The sequence below is a fragment of the Bactrocera tryoni genome, chromosome 3 (genome assembly GCF_016617805.1).
Source record: "Bactrocera tryoni isolate S06 chromosome 3, CSIRO_BtryS06_freeze2, whole genome shotgun sequence".
Lineage (NCBI taxonomy): Eukaryota > Metazoa > Arthropoda > Insecta > Diptera > Tephritidae > Bactrocera > Bactrocera tryoni.
Genome location: NC_052501.1, coordinates 15,736,750 through 15,759,735, shown reverse-complemented (window position 1 = coordinate 15,759,735; position 22,986 = coordinate 15,736,750). Strand labels below are relative to the sequence as shown.

At 37.3% G+C, this 22,986-nt stretch overlaps 1 protein-coding gene across 8 annotated transcripts in view; it reads right to left on the bottom strand.

Moving 5' to 3' along the window:
- The window catches only part of LOC120772138 (guanine nucleotide exchange factor DBS), a 179,075-nt gene that overhangs the window by 98,939 nt on the left and 57,150 nt on the right, over positions 1–22,986 (bottom strand). For all 8 annotated transcript variants that reach the window (XM_040100558.1, XM_040100559.1, XM_040100560.1 and 5 more), the window contains exons 5-10: positions 22,379–22,609; positions 22,142–22,291; positions 21,966–22,078; positions 17,996–18,116; positions 17,615–17,923; positions 17,341–17,550 (exon numbers count right to left, since the gene is read on the bottom strand). In XM_040100558.1, coding sequence (XP_039956492.1) covers positions 17,341–17,550; positions 17,615–17,923; positions 17,996–18,116; positions 21,966–22,078; positions 22,142–22,291; positions 22,379–22,609 — 1,134 coding nt within the window. The remainder of the gene's footprint in view (positions 1–17,340; positions 17,551–17,614; positions 17,924–17,995; positions 18,117–21,965; positions 22,079–22,141; positions 22,292–22,378; positions 22,610–22,986) is intronic.

Genomic DNA, 22,986 nt, shown 5'->3' with positions numbered 1-22,986 from the left:
CTCCTGCGCCACCATTCGCCGACTGTTGTTGACACATTGTCAATGTCAACGAGAGTTAAACACTTACAGCAACAACAACACAGCACTGTTGACATCGCAACGGTTCAATAAACGCAAACATTGTCGGTGGCAGCTGGCAGTGGGCGAGGCCAAGCACATGCGAGGGCGTGCAACAGCTGCTGGCAGTTGCCAAAAAGTGTTGTTGTTGCCATTGCGTTAAGCAGGAAATCGCGATGAACCTTTTGACATCACTCTGCCACCGGCTGGCGACTGACGGCTCTTCGCTGATGGCTGCTGTCTGCTGGCAGACATGTTGCATGCAAACGGCCGCTGCAGCGCACGTTACAAGTTCGTAAGTGTTCGCATGCAATGGAAGATGCGCGCCACTTTGGCCTTTGCCCAAGCGTGTTGGCGTTCACGTTAAGTGTTTTTCGTCTGTTTTCCTCTATGATTTATTTCGGAGCGGGCTGAGGTCTGGTGGAACACGGCGTGTGGTCGTTTTTTCCACAGACTTTTTTGTGCTTTCAGTGGCTTAATGCTTACTGGTTTTGTGTGTATTATCGGTGAAATTAAGTGCCACACTCCGGAGCGTGTGTAATGTGTGCTTTTTGCAACAATTGAAGTTAGCGTCATTTGCATTTTACCTGTGGCAGGATGTGCGATGGGAAGATTGGCGTGTAATGCATTCAGTGAAAACGAAAATGTGCCATTAGTGCCTGTGATTTTTGGACATGGAAAAGAGAAATTTGCATGTTTGAACCAAGAAGTGGATTTTTCTTGTACTCGTCGCATTTTTCGGTAAACACAGTTGTTTTATGGAAAAAATACATATAGAAAGTGATGTATGCAAGATGGGTTCATAAGTCTTGAGTGAATTTTTTTTCGAAATGGTTGTCTATTGTTCTCCAACTCTGACCACAAACTATCATCCAGTGGATTGAAATCCGTTGTTCCAGATGACAAATCGTTTATAGCTATGAGACCAAGAATACTGCTTCTAATCTAATTCTGGGTGGTTTGTGCCTTGTGTGGTGAATCAGCTTGAAGCGTTAATCTTGCTGGAAGATTCAAAATTCTCTATCGAAGGAAAGATTGCTTAACTTCTTTGCCGCGTCTTCTGAAACATTTTGCTCTTACACTTTTGCAATTTAAACGTGCCGTCTACGCGTACGAGTGAGTGAATTGAAACGGCTTAGCTGCCAACCATAGTAAAACTGAAATTATTTTAATAAAATCACAGAAATATTTCTCTCTATTTCGGAAGCTCGCGCCTTCAACCTGTTGATAAGAAATAATACCTGGTTTATCCTTGATAGAAACCGTAGCCTAGCCAGTAATGTTCTATAGTGTATTTGTCTAGTGGAAAGCGCTCGAAAAGGTTACACTCGATAAGAAGCTTGAAGGCGTCAAAAGAGCTGTTCGCATCGGCATCTCCGGTGCACCGCGGACTACCAACAGCGGTTAATGTCATTCTACAGATAGCATATAGAGAAGGAATCTAATCAGAGTCACTCTGAAATTCTCTCTTCCTTTAATTGCTTCTCGGAAAACTTGGACGACAAGGGCTATTTTTAGTGGCTGTTTCTCCGCTATAATGCATATGAGGAAAGGTTGGAAGGGGAGTCTTCTGTCCGGTCTTATAGACTGTACAAGTGAGATCCCTATTTGGATTGACCATTTAACCTAACCTGTTTGACATTTGGCTTTAACACTAAGATAGTGATTTACTCCCATCTTTAAATGCACCAAACCTTACCAGTTATCCGTAACATCTAATTGGTTAAATGGTTATATTCTCCATTTATGGTTAATTGAGTACAATTAAGGTTAAAACATCGCACTGGGTTGCTTTGGGATATTTTGATAAGTTTACTGTGAATCAAGGTCAAATTGTTTAAATGTATGGTAATTAAGTACAATTAGGAAATACTTAAATCATCATCCTACAGGTCTTGGTTTATATTTCATATATTCAATTGGATACAAATTGATTAATTTCTTAATTGATCAATTATAAGATTAATTGAGTACAATTAAAGGTAAATTGTTCAAGTTTTTTCCATTCTGATCAATTAGTTAATAGCTTTTTTGTATCACTAAATGAATTAACTGAAACTTTCTGATGCTGAAGCTATTAGGACCAGATTGAGAAGAGAAAGAAGTGCGCCATGGTTCGCATTTCATAAAATAGACCTGTGACGTAACTACAAATTGTGTTGTTGCCAATAAGGCAGATTTTAGTTAATGTCTGTAATTATGTGTAGTGAAAATCGTAATTGAACTATAAATTCACTTTAAACTACACTTCATCGCAGATAAAACGAGCAAGAAACTGTTGGCAATTAAATACGTTCAAAGTTTAAAATTGACTTAATATTAGAAGTGTAAAGCTATTTACTTTCACTAACAGAATCCGACTAAACTAAGACAATCGAATTAATCGCTCGCAGAACTTTCTCAATTCAAGAGAGAACAATAGTGTATCCAAATCATTCATTATACTTTATTTCAGAACTTCTAACTCCACACCACACTGACACCAAAAGAGACCCACTCCAGTGGCGCTGCAGCAGCTCGAAGGCAGCCAGTCAAGTATCAATTGCTGATTAACGTGTTCACCGCCAGCGACCATTAAAACGCCGTAAATTTTGTGGCCGACAATGAATGATTTAGATTTTAGTAGTCGGCAATTTATTTATTTGCCCGTTAACGGTATTTGTTTTGTGGCTTGAAGGAAAAATAAACACGCCGTTTACAGAATGAAAGAGAAGAAAGCTATAGAAAGAGCCGCTTACAGGCAGTTAAAAGTGAAACCGACAATAAAACTACAATTGGCACGAGTGCAGACATTAGGTGTTGCAACAAAGCGGCAGTAAATTTTCATGGCTTCATTCGCAGCACCTGTAAGCGGGCTGCAATCTCGAGGTGTCGGTGATTTTGTGCGCAAAAATTGCCGCACAGCTGCACGCAATGTGATTTACGGTGCGTGGTGATGTGATGCCAGCTTGTGTCGATGCCAGCTTGTGTGTGAGTTCAGGTATGTGGGGTTTTTCGGCACTTTGTGGCAAGTGGCAAGTGGCAAGGTGAAGTCGTAAGCGTCGGTATTAAGGAAGTGACAGTGGCAATGATGTTTGGGAGATTTACGAGATTATTTTGAATAATGTTGCTACTTTATGAAATCTCGTATGTATGCGAGGGCGGTTGGATAAGTGCTCAGGCTCGCTAAGCGATGGTGTCACGTATCGCAAGAGGAGAAATCGAAACGGTTACAAACTTTGAAGTAAAAAAAATTGGATATACATATATGTACATAGTTTTAAAGCACGGGTTTGAGAAAACTTAAAAATGCACAATATCGATCGGTATTTTGATGCCTATTTTTGATGGGAAAATCTCGAAGGTCAGCCTCAAAAATTGATTCAACGAGCTTCAACTTGATCGTTTGTCGGATTTTGAGGAGCTGGCGTACGCCGAAGAAATTTGTCAACAATACCAACAGACTGGATAAGGAAGTGAAACACATGGGTCTGGTAGTGAACGAGAGCAAGACGAAATATCTCCTGTCATCAAACAAACAGTCGTCGCACTTGCGACTTGGCTCCCACGTCAGTTTTGACAGTCATATCTTTAAAATCGTAGATAATTTCTTCTATCTGGAACCAGCATCAACACCAACAACAACGTTAATCTCGAAACTCAACGCAGAATAACTCTTGCCAACAGGTGTTACCTCGGACATAGTAGCAAAATGAGAAGTAAAGTACTCTCTCGACAAACAAAGACCTAACACTATATGTCCAGTACTGCTATATAGTTCAGAGGCATGGACGATGACAAAATCTGATGAATCGAAGTTACGAGTTTTCGAGAGAACGGCGAATACCGCAGTCGATGGAGCGAAAAGCCTTTAGCTATGAGAGTATTCGACGCAGTATCCTCGGAGGCAAGCAGAGGAAGAAAAAGACTTCGACTCCGTTGGAAAAACCAGGTGGAGAAGAAGAGAATGACTTGGCTGGAATCTCCCATTGGCGCCAAATATCGAAAAGGAAGAACGATAGGCGCGCTTTTGTAAACTCGGCTATATATCTCAAGATAAAGAAGAAGAAGAAGATGTACAGATGCGATGAAGGAATTAAAGTTCACGATCTCGGATCTATTGGTAGATGCCTAATTGAAGGTGCGCGAGATAGTTGACATAATAGGCATCTAAAAAGATGGTCAGGGTCATATTCCACCCCCTAGTTCCGCGTTGTCTCACTCCGTTTAGGAAGCGCAAGCGCGAGATCAATACGCAGCTGTTTCTCTGACCGTCGAAGAAACAAGGATGTACTCGTACACATCAGAGCCCTCTTGGTCCATCGCAACAGAGAACTTTGCTTTGGCGAACCTACTCAAAAGAAGGTCGGATCTACATCGAGCTGGAATCTACATTCACTACGAGGCAAAAGCCCAAGTGGGCTCAGGCCTATGCTACACCACGGCAATAATAAGCTTACTAAGCGTTATCGGTATGTATCCCAACAGACAAGTTACTGTCCTAGCATTCGTTCAGTATCACTCCACAGATTTCATATACACATTTTATTTATACAATCCTACCCACCATTTCATCATAAAGTTCCAAAAATTGGAAAACTAGTTACGAAAAGTGCATTCTGACACATTACAAAGCATTGTTGGACTCACTTGACCTCACAAACCAATTGTTGACAGAGCCGAAGTGTAATTTCGCAGAACATGTATTGACACTCACGAACTTGTTCACATACATTTTAGGCCCCATTGCTCAAATTGTATATTTCGTACATTGGCAGAGGTCAGGTAAGAAATATAAATATTTGTCTGTGCATACAGAAGAACCAGAAGCTTGTTCTCTCGCTCGAAGTGGGTCAAATGCGTTGCTTCATTAATCAAGTGGTTTGCATTGACCAAATTATGACAAACAAATATTTCTGCAACATCCAACAGGAGCCTCTACAATTTCGATATACATTTGGACATACAAATGTATGTATGTATGCATGGAAGAGCCACAGAATGCAGCAATTGTTGGCGGTTTTAATAGTGGAGGAGCTTTTCCATTGGGAGAATGGTATGTAAATATATTTATAGTTGTTGTTACAAAGAATTGCAACAAAATATATGCTTTATGAAAGATGTGTAAGAATATACATAAACACATTTCGATTAATGCTGCCGAGAGCTGCAACGAATCCGTTTGGTGACCCATTTCAATCCAGTCAAATAGTTTAACCATATGAATGAGTGGTCAAAGAATAAGTGGGGGATGGTAAGTATGCTGTAGAGTCAGTAAATAGAGAGGAGTAAACACGGCCAAAAATCTATTATAGGAAAATTCGTTCAAGAGGATCGAAATTACTTTTGGGATTTGAGACAAAAAGCAACCTAAAGAGATTCAAGAGCTGACATTTAGTCCAGAAGAAAGCGGTTTATTGTGATTTGTGGGTCGGTGAATCATCGACCAATATTTCTTCAAAAATGATGTCGTTGGCGACATGTTATCGCGACATGATAACCGACTATTTGATGCCTGAAACTGAAACCTCGGCGATATTTGGTTTCAAAAGACGGCGCCACTTTCCACACATCGCATCAGCCAATGGATTTATTGCGAGAACACTTCGGTGAGTAGATAGTTTCACGTTTTGGGCCAGTCGATTGGCCACCAAGATCATATGATATCATACCGCTTTTCCCTGTAGGGATGTGTTAAGTCTAAAGTCTATGCGGACAATCCCGGTTCGATTTAGGTCTTGGAGCAAAACACGCGTGTTATTCGCCAGCTACCAATAACAATTCTCGAACAAGTCATCGAAAATTGGACTCAACGGATGGACCGTATGAGACGTAGCCGAGGCCAACATTTGAAAGAGATAATCTTCAAAACATAAATGCCAAAGAATTTTCTTTCGAATTCGAATGATAAAAAATCCTCATTAAATGTGTGTGTATTTTTCTTTAAAAAAGTAGGGAACCTCGAAATGGATCACCCTTTAGTTCCTTGAATTACATTTCATGACTTAGTTTTTAAAAAGTGTCGGGTATAACAATCATTTTATATTAAGTTAGGTTAAGCTAAGAGGTCGATACTAACTGGGATCTCATTTTGCTATCTTGCTGGCAATAACGGAGAAAGTAACTGGATGTTTTCATTTCACCTTCTTCCATACAATTTTGACAACTTGCGTCTGACAAGATTTTTAACCTTACGGCATGAATGCCAATTGTATAAGATGAACCTTGCTAAGAGCAAGTTAATCAGTGGATCTCTTGTGTTCTACTACAAACCAAAGGATCTCGCAATTGGACAGAAGCTGGTCGTCGACCAACTCCTGTTGCGAGATTTATTGGTCCAGTACTAGGGCGCAAGATCGCAAAAATAGCTAGTAATTCTGCTACGACCAGACACTTAAACGAGTTGCTCGTAATAAGTTTTCAAAGTTATTTTGAAATACTTTAGGCAAGCTGCAATCTCTAAGACCCTTCGTATAAGAAGTGTAAACAATCTGATAAACCCAACCTCTCTCATGATCGGAGATTGTAGCATTGCTTCGGAAGATAATCTGTTAAATTTCATGAAGATAACTTAACAATTAAGACAGTTTTCTATATAAATACTTGAATTTGGTCCATTAGTTTGTATGGAAGCTATATTCTCTAGTGGTCCGATATCGGTTCGACAAACGAGAAACTTCTTGAGAAGAAAAGGAAGTGTGACATTTTCTAACGGATGACGGCCTGGTTAATTGGAATCAGCCCGTCATACTGGTCATTAAATATATAAGTACATTATAATACGACGTTACCTTCTGGGTGTACTTATTTATATGTATTCGTCTAAATAATTTGTTCCAATTGTGTACAAAAAAGTAACAAGAAATCATGACCGACCAAAAGATACCGATCACCAGCAGATAATTGCAATTGTTGCCATAATTCCATGCATGAATATATGTAATAGATGTCCACGTAACCTCAACCTCAACGCTTGTTCTGTTCAAAGAGAGCAGTTTGCAAATTGAAATTGTGTAATCCGACCGGTAATTTCAGGTTTCATGTATTTACTTAGAATTCTGCACGGCAACACAGCGCCGTTGCAACTTCTTATGTTGCAATAAAATCCTGTTCTGCAACAAACTGTGGCCAGGCAATGTGCTGGACAAACGCGCAGACGCAACGGGCAATGGAATGCAAGTCTCTTTCAAGTTTAACTTATAACTGATTTGAACCGATACTGTCATGGCGCGAGGCCGGTTTGTTTGGCGATTTGCTTTAGTGGTAATTGTAGAGTTGGTGGATATGGATGGCTGGTTCAAGTGCTGACTGTTGTCGACTTGGTGGCCAGCTTTGTGCTGTCCAACGACCGTGGCGAGGTCAGCTCAAGTGTACGCGGCCTGACAAAGTATTTAGAATTTATGCAACGAAATGTCACGTTCAAAAAGTTATGGCCACATTAATAATAATATTGCAAGATAACGACATGCAACATGTTCGATATGCAACAACGTGTTATGCAACATTGAACAATGTTGCTGCAACATGTTGCAGTTGGAATGGAAGTACTGCTCTCGCAAGTGAAGTAGAGGATAGGTAAGAAAATAGGAATTTTCGAAGAGTTTACTAACATTGTTTTTGATTAAGGTTGTTTTGGTATGAAGATGTAAAGACAACCTTGAGATCACCGGGGTTTCAGTAGTTTTTTCGAGTGGATTTGTTATATTTAGAGGAAATATTTTCTAAAATTTTACGTTGTAATAAAAAGTCTCCTTATGGTCTTCCGAATATATACTGACTTCTTTTCAAATTAATTTCTTATCTAAAAAATAAGATTTCTAGTCACATTCATAGAACCATACGTGGATCGTCGAAGTTTCTTTTCGATCATATTAGATTCTCACTTCATCGTGAGCAAATTATAATAACTACACCACAATGTGGAGCCTTAAGAGAGCAAAGAATTCGAACACCGTCGAACTTTAACTCTATTTTATTGATATCTAATTAGTGACTTCGAAGTTAGGTTGGAAGGCTGATCCCTCAGCATGGCGGAGAATGTATGACATCCGCCGTGTTTTTGTCTTGATCTGGCAAAAGCGAGGCATTCGAGGAGGAAGTGTTGAGGCGATGCCATATCATCTTCTTCCAAACAGTTGATGCAGCAGACATTCGGTAAGATCTCAATCTTACTTCATGATTCTCGATCGGACAGTATCCAGTTAAAACTCTTACAAAAATTGAAAGGTGAACCTTGCAGGAAGCGAAGAGCTCCCTAGACCTTTCCCGACTTACGCCGAGCCAAAAGGACCTTGCGACTGCACAGCTTCACAGAAACGTTGCTGAGCTGGTCTGCGGCCCATCTGTCTAATACATAGCAAACCACAAGAATCCAACGGTGCTTCCAGCTCCGCTCCGTAGTATGTATTCATTCATATACATACATATGTATATATGTAAAGGTGTTTATATTTTTTATTGACAAGCTCAATTCAAAGCATTCTAAATATGGCAATGGCATTCAGTGTTTTTTCTTGGATTGTGGTCAATCAGCCGTCTTCAAGTGAACGTGATTACGTACAATCCTAGTAATTTGTATGTTGTTGTAAAAATAAGTGTTCTCACATATTTTCATACGCCGATCGCGAGAACTTGTTTCTGTAATTCGATAGCAGTTATGTAACCGTTAGTCACAGTGGCAACGCTTAATCAGAAAGTAAGGAATGCAGCGCCATATAGACACATCTCTATATATACAGACATAATAATAAAGAATCGCTTGGAAAGCATTCAAAGAATCAAGATAAAATTCCAGGAGCGTGGCGACTAACAGTTGCAACTACTCGTTATTGCATAAGGCTCGTAAAATTATTTATTGTTGGTAGTTACAGGTATTTTTATACAAAAGTACGCTAGGTGGCGAAGGGTATTATGGCTTGGTGCGTAAAGTGGAGAAAAACATAGAACACTTAAGCTTCGGGTAAATGTACAGTAAAGAAGAAAATGAGACCGGAGCGAGCTACATATTACTTGTCAGTAATCCTGCCGAGTTGATAGCCCTTGAAGGAATAAAAAATCGGATGCATTCCGGTTATGCAGACCCAAGCATCGTAGTAACATTCGGAAGAATATGTCGGAGACCTTAGAAATAAAGATATATTTCCAATGTCTCCGACATATGATGCATGCATGATTATCGATCTGAAATTTCGCATACGTTCTTCTCTATCCAAAAAAGTGATTATTTGTCGCAACCCTTGATGATATAGCATATTGCTGCCATACAAACTGACCGATCTAAATTAAGTTCTTCCAGCGAAAACTTATTTATTTGTATATAGGCAGATACTCGGTTCCTACCGGAAGCCAATGGAAATTGTTAAGAGGCTCACTTCGCTGTACATAACCGAAGCTTTAAGAACAACTGCAACGACGCTCTTGAACTGGTACTAAACATGCCACCTACAGACCTTCCGCTGAAAACTGCGCAGCAAAATCGGCGGGACGACTACTGACTGGAGGAGAGTTTACATATATAACCCTCGAGCATAGTTCTGTGAGTAATGGCGGTTTGCGAAGCATGATCCCAACCTTCAACTTTAAACTGGGAAAGAAGATTCAAATTAACATAGAAAAAGATGGTTGGAGTAAAGGTATGTTAGCTACGCGAAACACTCGAAACATCTATGTATACGGATAGGCCGCAAATGGACGATGGTGCGAGAATATACTGCCTAGACTTAGATATAAGGCAACCTTCTAAGTTGCGGTCCACTGCTGTATAATTCAAGCAGACGTCTTTGCTTTTGCGAAAGCCGCGGAGCTGACCTTTAATGCACCTACAGGCAATTCCAGAGTCAACATCTACGTAGCATGCCAAGCAGTAATCAAGGAAGTCACCTCGTTATGCATATCGGCCTGAAGTGCTTTGGGAAGCAGGGCAGTAGTGGAAAGTAGACAACTTCACTTCTACTGGGCGCCAGGTCGCAAAGGTATCGAGGACATTGAAATAGTAGACGAGATTGGCGAACGGTAAAGAAAGTCAAAACCCAATGGAATAAAGTACTCGGGTGCAAAACTGCAAAAGTCATATGTAAACCGGTAGATCGGAAGTACACAAAATGCCTATTGGCACTCGATAGAAGAGGCTGTAGGAACATGATGGGAATACTCACTGATCACTGATACACTGTAGGAAAGATCTGACTGCAGGAAAAGCAGACATCCTAAAGGCAGACTACTCCTCATGGATCTAGTAACTGAACTTCATCTGGTATCGCAAAGGACCAAAACTGGTCTATGAGTGGCTAATCTAACCTTTTTTATTTGACAAGATAAGTATCTCACAAGATTTGACACAGATTATTTCGCAAAGTAACGCTATTATTTTTGAACAAATTGTTCAGATCGGACGACTATAGCATATAGCTGCCATACAAACTGAATGATAAAAAAAAGTGATTGTGTAGACTTTTTTTATTGGTGAAGGATATTGTAGATTCGGTGCCGTCGAACTTAACGCTTCCTAAATCCTCAAACTACGTCACGTGACTAGAGCGCGGTTCTGTTCGAATTCAACTTGCTCTTACTGCTTTGTTATGACTTTTGTTATTATTGCTCAGGCAATTAAAGCCGTTGCTGATGCTGCTGAGTATATTAAATCAGTCAAGCTGTCGATAAGTAGCAATTGTGATGCCTCATAAACCAGTAGGTGCACATATACATTCATACTGCGGTCTGTGGCAAGCTACAATCCTTACAGGAAATCTCTGCGATTTGAAAATTTGCAATCAAAACAAAATCACTGATTATGCGGAGTTCAGTAGCCGCTAAAATATACATATGTACAAGTGTTGACAGAAAAGCAAACACAACAAAAACATTAAAAACTGGTTGCTGCAGCAACAAATAAAAACATGTTAGCTGATGACGCTGCAACAAGATGTGCAACATTTAACATTGCCAAAGCAAACACGCGCCAATTAGACAAAAAACAACAATAACAAGCATTACAACAATGCCAACAAACAAATACACAATGGTAAGAGAGCATATAACAATAATAGTAGCCAATACAAGAACAACAACAAACATATGCAACAATAATAACAGATAAATACAACTAAAACTACAACACCAACAACCAAATACAACAATAATAGCGGGCAATATAACTAAAACAACAATAATAACAGGCAATACAACCAAAACAACAACCATTGGAATGCTAACAACAACTCATTCAACTGATTTATGCCGCTGCTGCGCTATTTCAACGTCCGATTGTGTTAATTGCAACTTGCGCGCATCGAGCTTAAACGCCGTCACATACAAGCACAACATGCACACTTTGTGGGCGCCAAACTGGCCGAGCAGGTATTGCGCATGCGCATGCACAGGCACAATTGACGGCCACCATTAAAGGCCAGCCAAGGTAAGTGAATTGGCGTTGAAGGAAATAACCGTTTTTTTAGCCTCACACACACTCACACACTATACACATACATACAAATATTTATGCAAACGCCTGCAATTTCATGCAACACATGCTGCAACATGCCACATTTAACAGCTAACGGCGCAGAGGCGTGCATTTGGGCGCCAAATATGGGTTAAGTGTACGACGACAGCAGAATTTCGGTCGCTCAGTCGCTTAAGTGTAACGGCGCAAATGTTGCTGGCATGTTGCGGCAATCACAGTTAACACTTTTGACGATTATTCGGATTTTTTCGATTTATGTGTGTGTGTGTGCGTTGCGAACACTTATATAAGAGTTAAAAAAATGCTTAATTTTTGCACCGTTTAATCACTTATGGCAAGGATGCCCAAATGTGTACGCAACAAGCAACATGTTGCAGGTAAAATGAGGAAAAATAAAATGCAAAAAATCAAAATGAAAAAAAAAAACGGCATTTGAGCGCCGCGCTGCATTACTCACTGGCAACGTCGCGGCGGTCGCTTCGCTGTTGTTGCTTTTGTTGTCGTCGCGTATGCTTTCCTGCATGCTTTCTTCGTGCGCCTCATTATTGCAAATATTATTGCCACAAGCACTGCATTTGTTAGTGTTGTTATTGTGATTAGCGGTCGTATCATTGCTGGAATTATTGTTATCGGAACCCGTCGTCGCACTGTTACACAATCGCGCTGCGCGGCCGGCCATTGCCATAGACGAACTGGACCAGCGCCTGAAAAAGCACACATCGCTCGCTATGACAGACATTTGTTGTTTGTTGTTGTTATTGTATTTTAGTATTACTATTATGGCAATAATTTTGCGTTTTGGTGCGAATTGTCGTCGCGATTCTAACGTAAATTCATGCAAATGAACTTCGCTGTGCTGCAATTTGTTATTGTAATGCCTCACATATCTTAGCAGCAATAATAATCGGCACGACGGCGAAACGATAAACGTTTAAAAACATAATTCGGCAGCAAAAACAACAATTTTGCGCAGAAAAAAAAGAAGCTCAACCACTTAGTCGCCCTTTGAAACGGCGTATGTGCGAAAACTGAGCGTTTGATTTGCTTTGTGTGCGCGACGGAGCGCTCAGCGCGCTTACAATCAAACAAAACAGATTTACAATTGTATGTAGCAGTATATCAGCAACTTATGGCACCGTGATTCACAATGCATTGCTAACGCACAGGGCAAATAGTCGTGCTGCTACAGTGTTGCGACGATATATGGCAGTACTATAATGGACAATACTATTTTAAAGCGAATGGTAGCATGATGAGAAATCATATATAACTTTTTTTTCACCCAACTGTTGTGTGAAATCAAGATTTTTCGATAAATGAATACCAAACCAAGAGGAAACGGTAACTTCGATTTTATATAATATGTTATAGTGGTCCGATATGAGATCTGAATAATATATTCGGAGTTTATGGCATTGTCTTAGAAAATAATCCATGCAAAATTTCGTATATATTTCTTGTAAAATAAAAAAAATTTTTCATAAAGCACTTGATTTTGATCGATGAGTTTATATGGCAGCTACAGGGTTTGTCCGGAAAGTAATAGGACTGATTTTCTTTCGCCGCTGGACTGCTAATGAGCTCCAATCCTTGATTAGTTTTGAGTTCACAGTCACTGAGTTCAAACCAAAATAATTGCTTTGTTATTGGAGTGAATGCGTACCTCTTTGAAGGAAGCTGCAGTTCGTAGTAGTACATTTACTGCTACTTTGATGACAGTCATTTCCGATTGAAAGGCTCTACAGTGGTATGGTAGCCTCAAAGTAGAATTGGTAGAGAGCTACTTCCTACTCTTCTTTTTAGTTTCGATCCATTCGTGAAAATAATTGAAGGCATCCTTATCAGTTGGGAAGACGACATGAATTCAGATATTTAAAGCGAAATTTTTCTTAAAAACTGTTAGATAAACTTTTTTTCTTTTGGTAAACTTACTTTTTTGCATTAATAACACTTTGAACCCTCATACTACGGTGGGTGGGGCTTAATACATATTTAGGAGCGACTATCATTTATCAGGCAGTTTAATGGTTCATTTAAAAATTTATTCTATATTTACGTTTCGGGAGAAGGTGAGAATTAGATTTTTTTCTCAAAAGCTAAAAATATAAAATTTCTGCGAACCTTAAATTCAATCCAATTGGATATCCTGTGATATTTTTAGTTTCTTCAAACGTATCTCTTTTACTTTTGAATTATATACTCAAATGAATAGTTATTTTCTTTTGAAATAGTTGAAGCCCAAAGTAGTAGAATTAATACTTTTTAAGCTCACATGAAATTTCGTATCATTTTGTCAATTCCCACTTGACTACTTTTTTGACACAGTGTTGCATTTAAGCAATTCCAACTGTATTTAAAGATAAAGCATTGCATATTAGCATTGATAATGTTTGAGCTCATACATAGCAAGTTGAAGACTATTAAATGCATGTGCTATGCGAAAGGCAAGATATCAGGGTGGATCCAAAAACATTTTTTCGAAATAATTAATAGGTAATATTAAATCATTTTGTATTATTTTAGCTTAAATTTGAACATTATGTGCATATCTTCTTTTTTCAAAAATATTATTTTCTATTGCTTGAAAAATTTATACATATGTATAAGCAAATGAAGAATTATTAACAAATACACAATCAAAAACTGTATAACTAATATTAATAATGTATGTAAGTATATTACATTTGTAAAATTTCAAGAGCATGTACAACCATTTACATACATTATATGCCAATTTTAACCTTGAATATAAATAAAAATTCCAAATATTTTCTTTAATAAAAATTTTTTCAATGTTATATTGTTGTGACTTTTAGCTTTTTATCAGGCAATTCGACAGTTTAAAATTTGATGTGGTATTTGCATTTCCCATGAAGCATTTTATATGCCGCATTCCCAACATAATATAACTTTTTGCATAAGTGGTAGTAATATGGGAGTATGTATGTATATATGAATCATAATTTTACGATAAAGAGTTCCAGGTTTCATGGAAGTTCCTAAGTACATAATAATTTACCACGCATGATAAATACTTGTATGTAAATATACATTTTGTGATTTGCAGTTGATCCCCAGTACAATTGCACTGAATAAAATTTATGCTGATAATACAACAATGCTTAGTTAAGCTTTGTATGCAACATATGCACATACTGCATTGATATGTATTTACATAAATAGGTACATAAGAACAGCTTTTAAAACGAGTCATTATGTGTTTTATCTCATGTCAGCTACATGCATTTGCAAGCTTTATTTGTTAGGGTGTTCCTCAGCCTAGACTTTGAGAAAGCTTTTTTTAGAATCGGAGGCCAGTACTACAAGAACTAAAAAAAATGGAAGATTGGAAACAAAATGTATAATTTTATAAAAGCATTCCTTTCAAGTCGTAAATTTTCAGTAAGTGTAAGCAGCTTCAGCTTCATAATGGCATACTACAAGGATCTTTTCTATCAGCAACGCTATTTATTGTAGCCTTTAACCAACTCAGCAACTTAATAGCCTCAAACCGCAACGTAGACCATCTTATCCATGCTAACAATGTCTTAATATTCTCGACTTTCGAATTTGAAGGAAGTCAAAATCACTTTTACTAATATTCTGACCGATATATTGGAATGCTCTAAAGCGAGAGAAACCAAGGTTTCTGCAAGCAAAAGTTCAACATTTCACATCTGCAGGCAGGAAAAGAAAATTCACCTTTCCTAACCTATGCTTTGAAAACATTCAAATCTCGCATACTAACACTTTAACAATACTTGGTCTAATTTTTGATAGATTTGAAGACCATTGTAAATATGTTAGATTAAGCTTACTCACAAGCTTCAAAATTATTAAGTTTATTTTATAAAAACCCTGTCACACATCTCAACACTTGTAACTATTGCAAAAGCACTTATGTTGTCAAAAATAGATTTTGGACCCACAATTTATGGACACTGTGCCAAAACGCGCCTCAGTCTCATTGAAAACCCTTATCACATAGTGGCAAGAAGAAGCATTAGCGCATTCCCCAGCTCATCAACGACAGTCATACTAACTGAAGCAGGTCTTCCTAACATTCATCATAGAACAAAATTCAACACAATGATGTACATACCAAAGTGTCTACAATGGAAAAACTCGAACTTGTTTAATCTATTGATAACAAATCGTAAAAGCCATCGACAATCAGCTTCATCAACGCTTGAACATCGCAACTCATAAAAGTGATCCGCATTGGAGGACGCTAAAATCGTCCATAATTGTACGTACGCTCTTCAAATTTCAAAAACCAACACCAATGCAGAGCAATTTATCCAGCTATTCAATGACGCAGTAGAAAAGTACAACCGGAGTGGAAGTTAATATTCACCGACGAATCCAAATCAGACACCCACACTTCGTTTGCGGTAACAAACGACCAAGGTGTCACTATAACTGTCGGAACTGCTCGATATTTACAGCTGAAGCGGCTGCGATATATGAAGAGGTTCTATTTGTCGCACAAACGGGAAAAAATATTTGGTAGTCGAAAAAGGCTTTTCGTATTTTGTCAATAGATGTCGTTCAGTCGTATATCCACTGCTACCAATTACATTGTGTCATAATATATATGTATATATGTACATATATTGTTGGAAAGGTGAGCTTCATTTAACCAAAAAAAAATTAAATTTGGGTAATTTGAAAAATAGTTGCTGCTGTTCAAAAATTAGTGAAAATAATAAAGAAATTCGCTATATTTTGAAATTTTTGTATAAAAAAAGGAAGAATACCCTGCAAGCCACCAATGAAATTTGTGAAGTTTACGGTACGTGTAGCACAACAATGGTTCGCTCTGGTCGACCTATCGTTGAGAAAGTCCATGAAATTATGAAAAAGATTGACCAGGACCGTCACATAAACAGCCATGACATCGCTAAGGAACTTAACATTCATTATCAAACAGTTTTGAACCATTTAAAAAAGGCTGGCTACAAAAAGAAGCTCGACGTTTGGGTACCGCATGAATCGTCCGTGAAAAATTGAATGAACCGAATTAGCATCTGCGATTCTTTGCTGAAATGGAATTGAACCATTCTGAATAGTAACAGGAGATGAAAAGTAGATCGAATACGACAATAATGTGCAAAAAAGGTCATAGTCCAAGCGTGTTGAAGCTCAACAAATGGTCGCAAAGCCAGGTATGAGGTCTCGAAAGGTTATGCTGAATGTTTGGTGGGATTGGAAAGGAATCATCCACTATGATCTGCTTCAGCCTGGTGGAACGATTGATTCTACATTTTACTGTCAACAACTGATGAGACTAAAGCAAGCAATCGAAAAAACCGCCAGAACAGATCAACGGAAAGGGTTAAGTCTATAATCAAGACAACGCTAGACCACACACATCTTTGATGACTCGGCAAAAACTGCGAGAGCTTGGCTGGGAAGTTTTGATGCATGCACTGACCTTGCTATGACCTTGCACCATCTTACTACCATTTGTTTCGGTCAATGCAGAACTTCTTAATGGAGTAAAGTTAGCTTCAAGAAAAGCCAGTGAAAATTACTTTAGTTTTTCGCCGAGAAACCAGAAAAGTTTTACCCTGATGGAATAATGTCTCTAGCTGAAAATGGTCAACCATAATGGTAGATATTTGATTCATTAAAGTTCATTGTAAAAACAAAAATAACTTGAAATTTGATTAGAAATACGAAAAGACTTTTTCGACATCCCAATATATAGCCTTTAGTGAAGAATATACATGGAAACTACCATTATATTTTGAACCTAAGGCATAATTGCTTTCTAAATCGTTTGGGTAAGCATAATCCTCCTTAATATATAATTTACTCCTTTCAATATTTGTACTTACTTGCGATACAAGTGCTTTGGTTTCGGGTGTTGTACTCTCCAGAAAGATTTTCTTAAATTCACTTGGACTAGATAATTTAAATTCCGCCGCCGATGCGATGAAAGCTTGTATTTCTTGTAAACTTTGTTCGGCAATTTCCGGCGATGCTGAACATTTCTCGATGCGCTGCGAAGCTAACAGCTCAACGCCATTGGCACACCATTGATTAGCCTGAGTAAACATTAAAAAATATTATTTTTTCTTCACAATAAAATAGTTTAATATAATTGCTTACCTTTTCTACTCTCTCCATGAGTTCGCGATTCTTGCTAAGTATCTCCAGACGCTTGCACAAACGCTCCGCTATTATATCGCACACACGCTGTAATTCGTCACACTTCGGCTGCACGATCTCCCACGGATAGACGCCACGTACGCCGAGCAATTGCTGACCGGCGCTGATAACCTCACCGGCACGTTCGATATCCACACGACTGAGTTCTTGATAGTGCTTCGTGTCGTCCATTAGGGTGTCAACACGTTCGACACTCTCGCCGATCTCGGTCATCTCGGCGACGCACTTCAGATGGGCGTCGAAAATTGTCTACAAAGAAAGAGTGGAAAAGGAAGAAGATGAAAGTGGGTCTCTGTTCGTGTGTTTTCATGCAAAACTTACCTGCAGCTCACGGAAATCCTGCTCGAAGCGCCGCAGCTCCAGGCACTGTTGCAGCCGATTCCGGTGTGTGCGCCAGAATTCGTCGAAGCGTCGCTCGGTCTCCTCCAGCTGCACCAGGAGTCTACGATAATCGCGACAATCATCAAAATGTTGTGGTTTTTTGAATTTATATTGTTGATGATAGATTATTTGATGAGGTGGACGATTGCTAGCGTTCCCTGCACTGGCTCTGCTTGTGAGTTTACCAAGCCAAACAAGGCGTGGCATTGCAAAATTTCGGCAAATGTGAACCGAAATTGTGTTTGTTTTTTGAAAGAAAATCATAATTTATTTTTGTTTTTGGTTTTTGAAATGCAATGATACACATTTGATGTTTTTGTAATTGCGGTAAGTTTTTCGTGAAGAATCGGATTTATTGAAGACACGTTAGAATGTGTGTTTGTTTTTGTGGCGAATAGAGTGAAAAAGAGAGACAAGAGAATACAATATGCTGATGAGCGCAATGACAGACTAATGAAGCGGTGCGTGGTTTCGCTGAAGTTGTTGTAGAAGTTCGTATATGTAAATTAACGAGTGTTCTTTTGTGGGCGGTTGGGTGCGGGTAAGTTTGTTTTGAAGTGTTTGCCAAGTGCGTGCGGGTTTTCAAGAAGACCCGATTGAGGTGGTGATCAGTATTGGAACTTTTTATTTGAGAAAAAATATGTTTTGGAACATAAAAAGTACTGTTTAATTGTTGTTGGGTGTTGGAGTGTATAAACAATGGAATATTCTTCGAATAAGGGTGTTCACAATATATTTTTGGAATTTTGTCAGATTAAAAATTTTGCGAATTATACATTTTTTTGTTGAATATATATTTTTTTCAATAAAAAAATTAAAAAAAAAAAAATTTAAAAAAAAAAAAAAAAATAAAAAAAAAAAAAAATTCAAAAGAAATTAAAAACATAAAATTAAAAAAAATAAAGAAAACTTGAAAAAAAAATTAAAAATATTAAAAAAATTTAAAAAAAAAATATTATTTTGAGTTTTGAAAAAATAAGGAAAATAATAAAAATTTAAAATTTATTTATTTAATTTTTGAAGAATAATTTAAAAAATAATTTAAATTGTAATAATTGTTTATATACAAGTGTAGTTAAATTAAATTGTTTATGTACATATTTGAATCTTTAATATTCATAAGCTGCAGCGCACCATTTACTTATATTATAATGCTCAATATTATTTTTAACACTATAATAATTTTTAATCACAAAAATATTTTTAAAATTATTAAATATTATATTTTTAAACAACAACTTTTAGAAATAAAATTTGATTCTGATATTTACTTTTAATTTTAACTTTACTGCTTTATGAACATGCAACATTTAAAATTACTAAATCAATTTTGGAAAAAAATAGTTTGAAGTATATGTTTACTTAAAAACAACAACGACAACAACAATATTAACAACTAAGCGTTAGACTTTTAACCGGTATCAATTTTACATAGAAATAAATAAACATTTTTTTAATGTTGGTAACCATGACTGCAAGTGTATCGCTACAGAGAATTTATGAAGCTAAACTCATGTGTTTGGGCATGCGTTTACGAAGAACTGAAGAAAATTTATTAGAATAAAAAAAAATAAAAACAAATAGAGATACATCATATTTTTTATCTTTGGTTGGACCGACACTACTTCTATAATACCCTTCACAAATAAAAATTTTTTTCATACAAGTGCTTGATTTTAAACGTTTAGGTTGTATGGCAGCTATATGCTATAGTTGTCTGATCTCAACAATTTCTTTAGAGATTATAGCCCGGTCTTTGCTAATAATACGTGCCCAATTTTGTGAAGATATTTTCACAAATAAAAAAGTTTTCCATACAAGTACTTGCATTTGATCAGTCAGCTTGTATGGCAACTATATGCTATAGTGGTCAGATCTGAATAATTTCTTCTTAGATTGTACTGTTGTTCTGGGCAATAATCCATGCCAAATCTTTTGAAGATATCTTGTAAAATGAAAAAGTTTCCCATATAAGGACTAAATTTTGATTGATCAGTTTGTATGGCAACTATATCCTACAGTGGTTCAATTTAAACAATTTGTTCGCAGTTTATACCCTTATCTTGGAAAACAATCCGTGCCAAATTTCGGGACGATATCTCGTCAAAATAAAATTTTTTCCGTACAAGGACTTGACTTTAATCGGCCAGTTTATATGGCAGCTATATGCTATAATATTCCGACCTGAAAAATTTTGTAAGGAGATTATAGCCTTGTCTTTGCCAATAATAATATCTAGTCATATAAAAAACTTTTCCATACAAGGACTTGAGTGCGATTAGTCAGTTTGTATGATAACTATATGCGATATTGGTCCGATCTGAACAATTTCTTCGGAGATTGTAACGCTGACTATGACTTCTATTTCTTGATTCTCTTTTTGAGCGCCTTAGGTCGACATTTTTATAGGTTAGGTTGGAAAACTTATCAGTTGGTAGATAGAGATATCTCGAATTGCCTATTTCAGAAAGCATGAATTTATAATAATGAAAAAGTGATGACCAGACCATGGTGACCTTCCGTTGACGTTAGTCTCTGTAACCGGAAGCTGCGCGGATTTTTATTCGAAAATAAGCTAGCAATTCGGCAATATAATGGGTTTTCAATAGGGACGGTACAAAAGTAGATCGATAGGGACTGCAAACGACGACATATTATTTCCCGCTCTTTTGACATTTCTCATCAGTAAGGTTTGCCATTTCATTATGGAAAGATATACGATCCAACAACGTGTCGAAATTATTAAAATATATTACCGAAACTCCAATTTATGGTCGTCATAATCTTTCTGTCAGATCAACAATTGAGCGTCTAGCGGAAAAATTTGAATTCACAGGTTCCCGTTTCAGTGAGACAAAGAAGTGCCCGTAGTGTCGAGAATATTGCTGTCGCTAGCATATCAATTAAGGAAGACTCAAATCAGTCTCTCACATGTCGTCCTCAAGCGTTGGGTATCTCTTTAACATCGTATTTTCGTGAAATGGGCTAAGCAACAACTTGAAAATGTTCCGGATTTTCATCGAAAAATCATCTTCAGCAACGAGAGTATAAAACGAGAACCCTGTCTAAACCTTAGATAGTCTCTTCGATTCGAAAAATTTTGAGCACCCTGCGAATGAAGAGAATAAAATTCTTCCTATTTAGGAGTCTTAATGGTTAAAATTAATTACTTATTCAAGAAATCATTGTTTAAGAATTTTCGAAACTGAAATTAAAAAAAATCAAAGCCCCCTTTTACTACTGAAAATGAGCTCTCTCAGTGTTATAAATTTTTTTTATCAAAACTCTTTATGCTTAAATTTTTGTAATTAAAAATTTAAGTTATTTTTGAACAAAACAAGAAAAAAAATAAATACAGTTTCTCATCAGTGTATTCTAAGGCAAATTTTTTAGTCATATTTATTATAGAATACTCTTCGTATTTATATTTTTTAAATTTAATAACTGCAAAAGCTTATAAAAATATATTTTTTGTATGCTTTACTCAAAATAAATAATTTATGATTTTCTTTTAAACAAATTACCAACAACAATATATCGTATAATCGTAGGCCATTTACAATTACATATAAAATTGAAAATCACTTTACAAAACCAGTGCAGAGCTATAAATCTTACGCAAATTAATTATGTACCATAGAGAAAAGTTAATAAAGTGAATAATACAAAGGTAAGAATAATATATATATTAGAAATGCCACTACCAAAGGATATATAAGGAAGGATATCCACAGGAAATAGTTTAACGAAAGGGGGTTGGTAGTTTTTAGTATAAAATATAGAAAACAAATCAAAGGCAGCTGAAAAATTGCTATATACTCAATTGGAAGCAAATTAAAGCACGTAAGAGTAAGTTAGAGAACAGACAGGCGTTAAGTGAGTAAAGAACGAGAGTGAGTAGAAAATTTACCGCTCAATGGCGCTGACATTGCCGGTGCGTTCGGAAAATTCCTTGATCTCCTCATTGCCTTTGATATTATTCAACAGAGTTTCGCCGTGTTTGGCCGCGGCCAAAATCTCCTCCTGCACGCAAAAAAGAAGAATATTAATATCACTTAAAATCACCAATTATTATATAAAAGAAACCTTCAAACGCTCATAATCGCCGCCCTGCACATCAATCAGCTTTTGAGTGGCCTCCACGGAGTTGGGAAATTCCGTATCGTGTATGGTTTGTATGAATATATCCAATTCGGTTGACACTTGGTGTGTGAGACTAGAAAATTTCTCAAGCGACTGTGGAGAGATTATAGTTATTATTATTTAAAAAATTAATTAAATTTGATGATTCCTAAAATATAGTTAGGGTGGATATTGACTTACTATTCGTTGCTGTATCCATTCGTGGTGAGAATATATTAACGTTCCGCCCATATCCACTGTCAATTGAGACTTGTCTATGTACTCGTGCAGATCGGTAAGCGCCGAACATACTACGAGCCGAAAGCGATACTCATCTTTTGAGAATTTTGTGCTTACTTCGGATATGGCTTTTTGGAATAGTCCAGATGGCCGCAGCACGTATACCACGTGTATTATGCCGGGGAAGTAGATCTGTGGAAGATAATGAATTAATTGCATAAATTTTTGCCTATGAAAGAGATGGAGATTTTGGCTCAAATTTACTGATTTATGTTATATTATTCGCAACTTGTTGAAATTTTTAATATCACATGGTAAAATATCTGTATGTGAGGAAAAATTTAAAGGTTATAGTTTGAGGCTATTCAACACTGGCATCAGCCACTTTCGATTAGTCTAAGGCCCCAAAGTATAGATTTATATTCGTCACCCTTCCCTCGACAGTCTTGTTTACGTAACCGGAATGGACCGGTATTTATTTATCTGGTCAAGTACTGTCAAGTTGGCAGAATTTTGCCGCTCCAACAAGAATTACAGTAACTTTTATAACCGTTCAAGGACTGTCATCG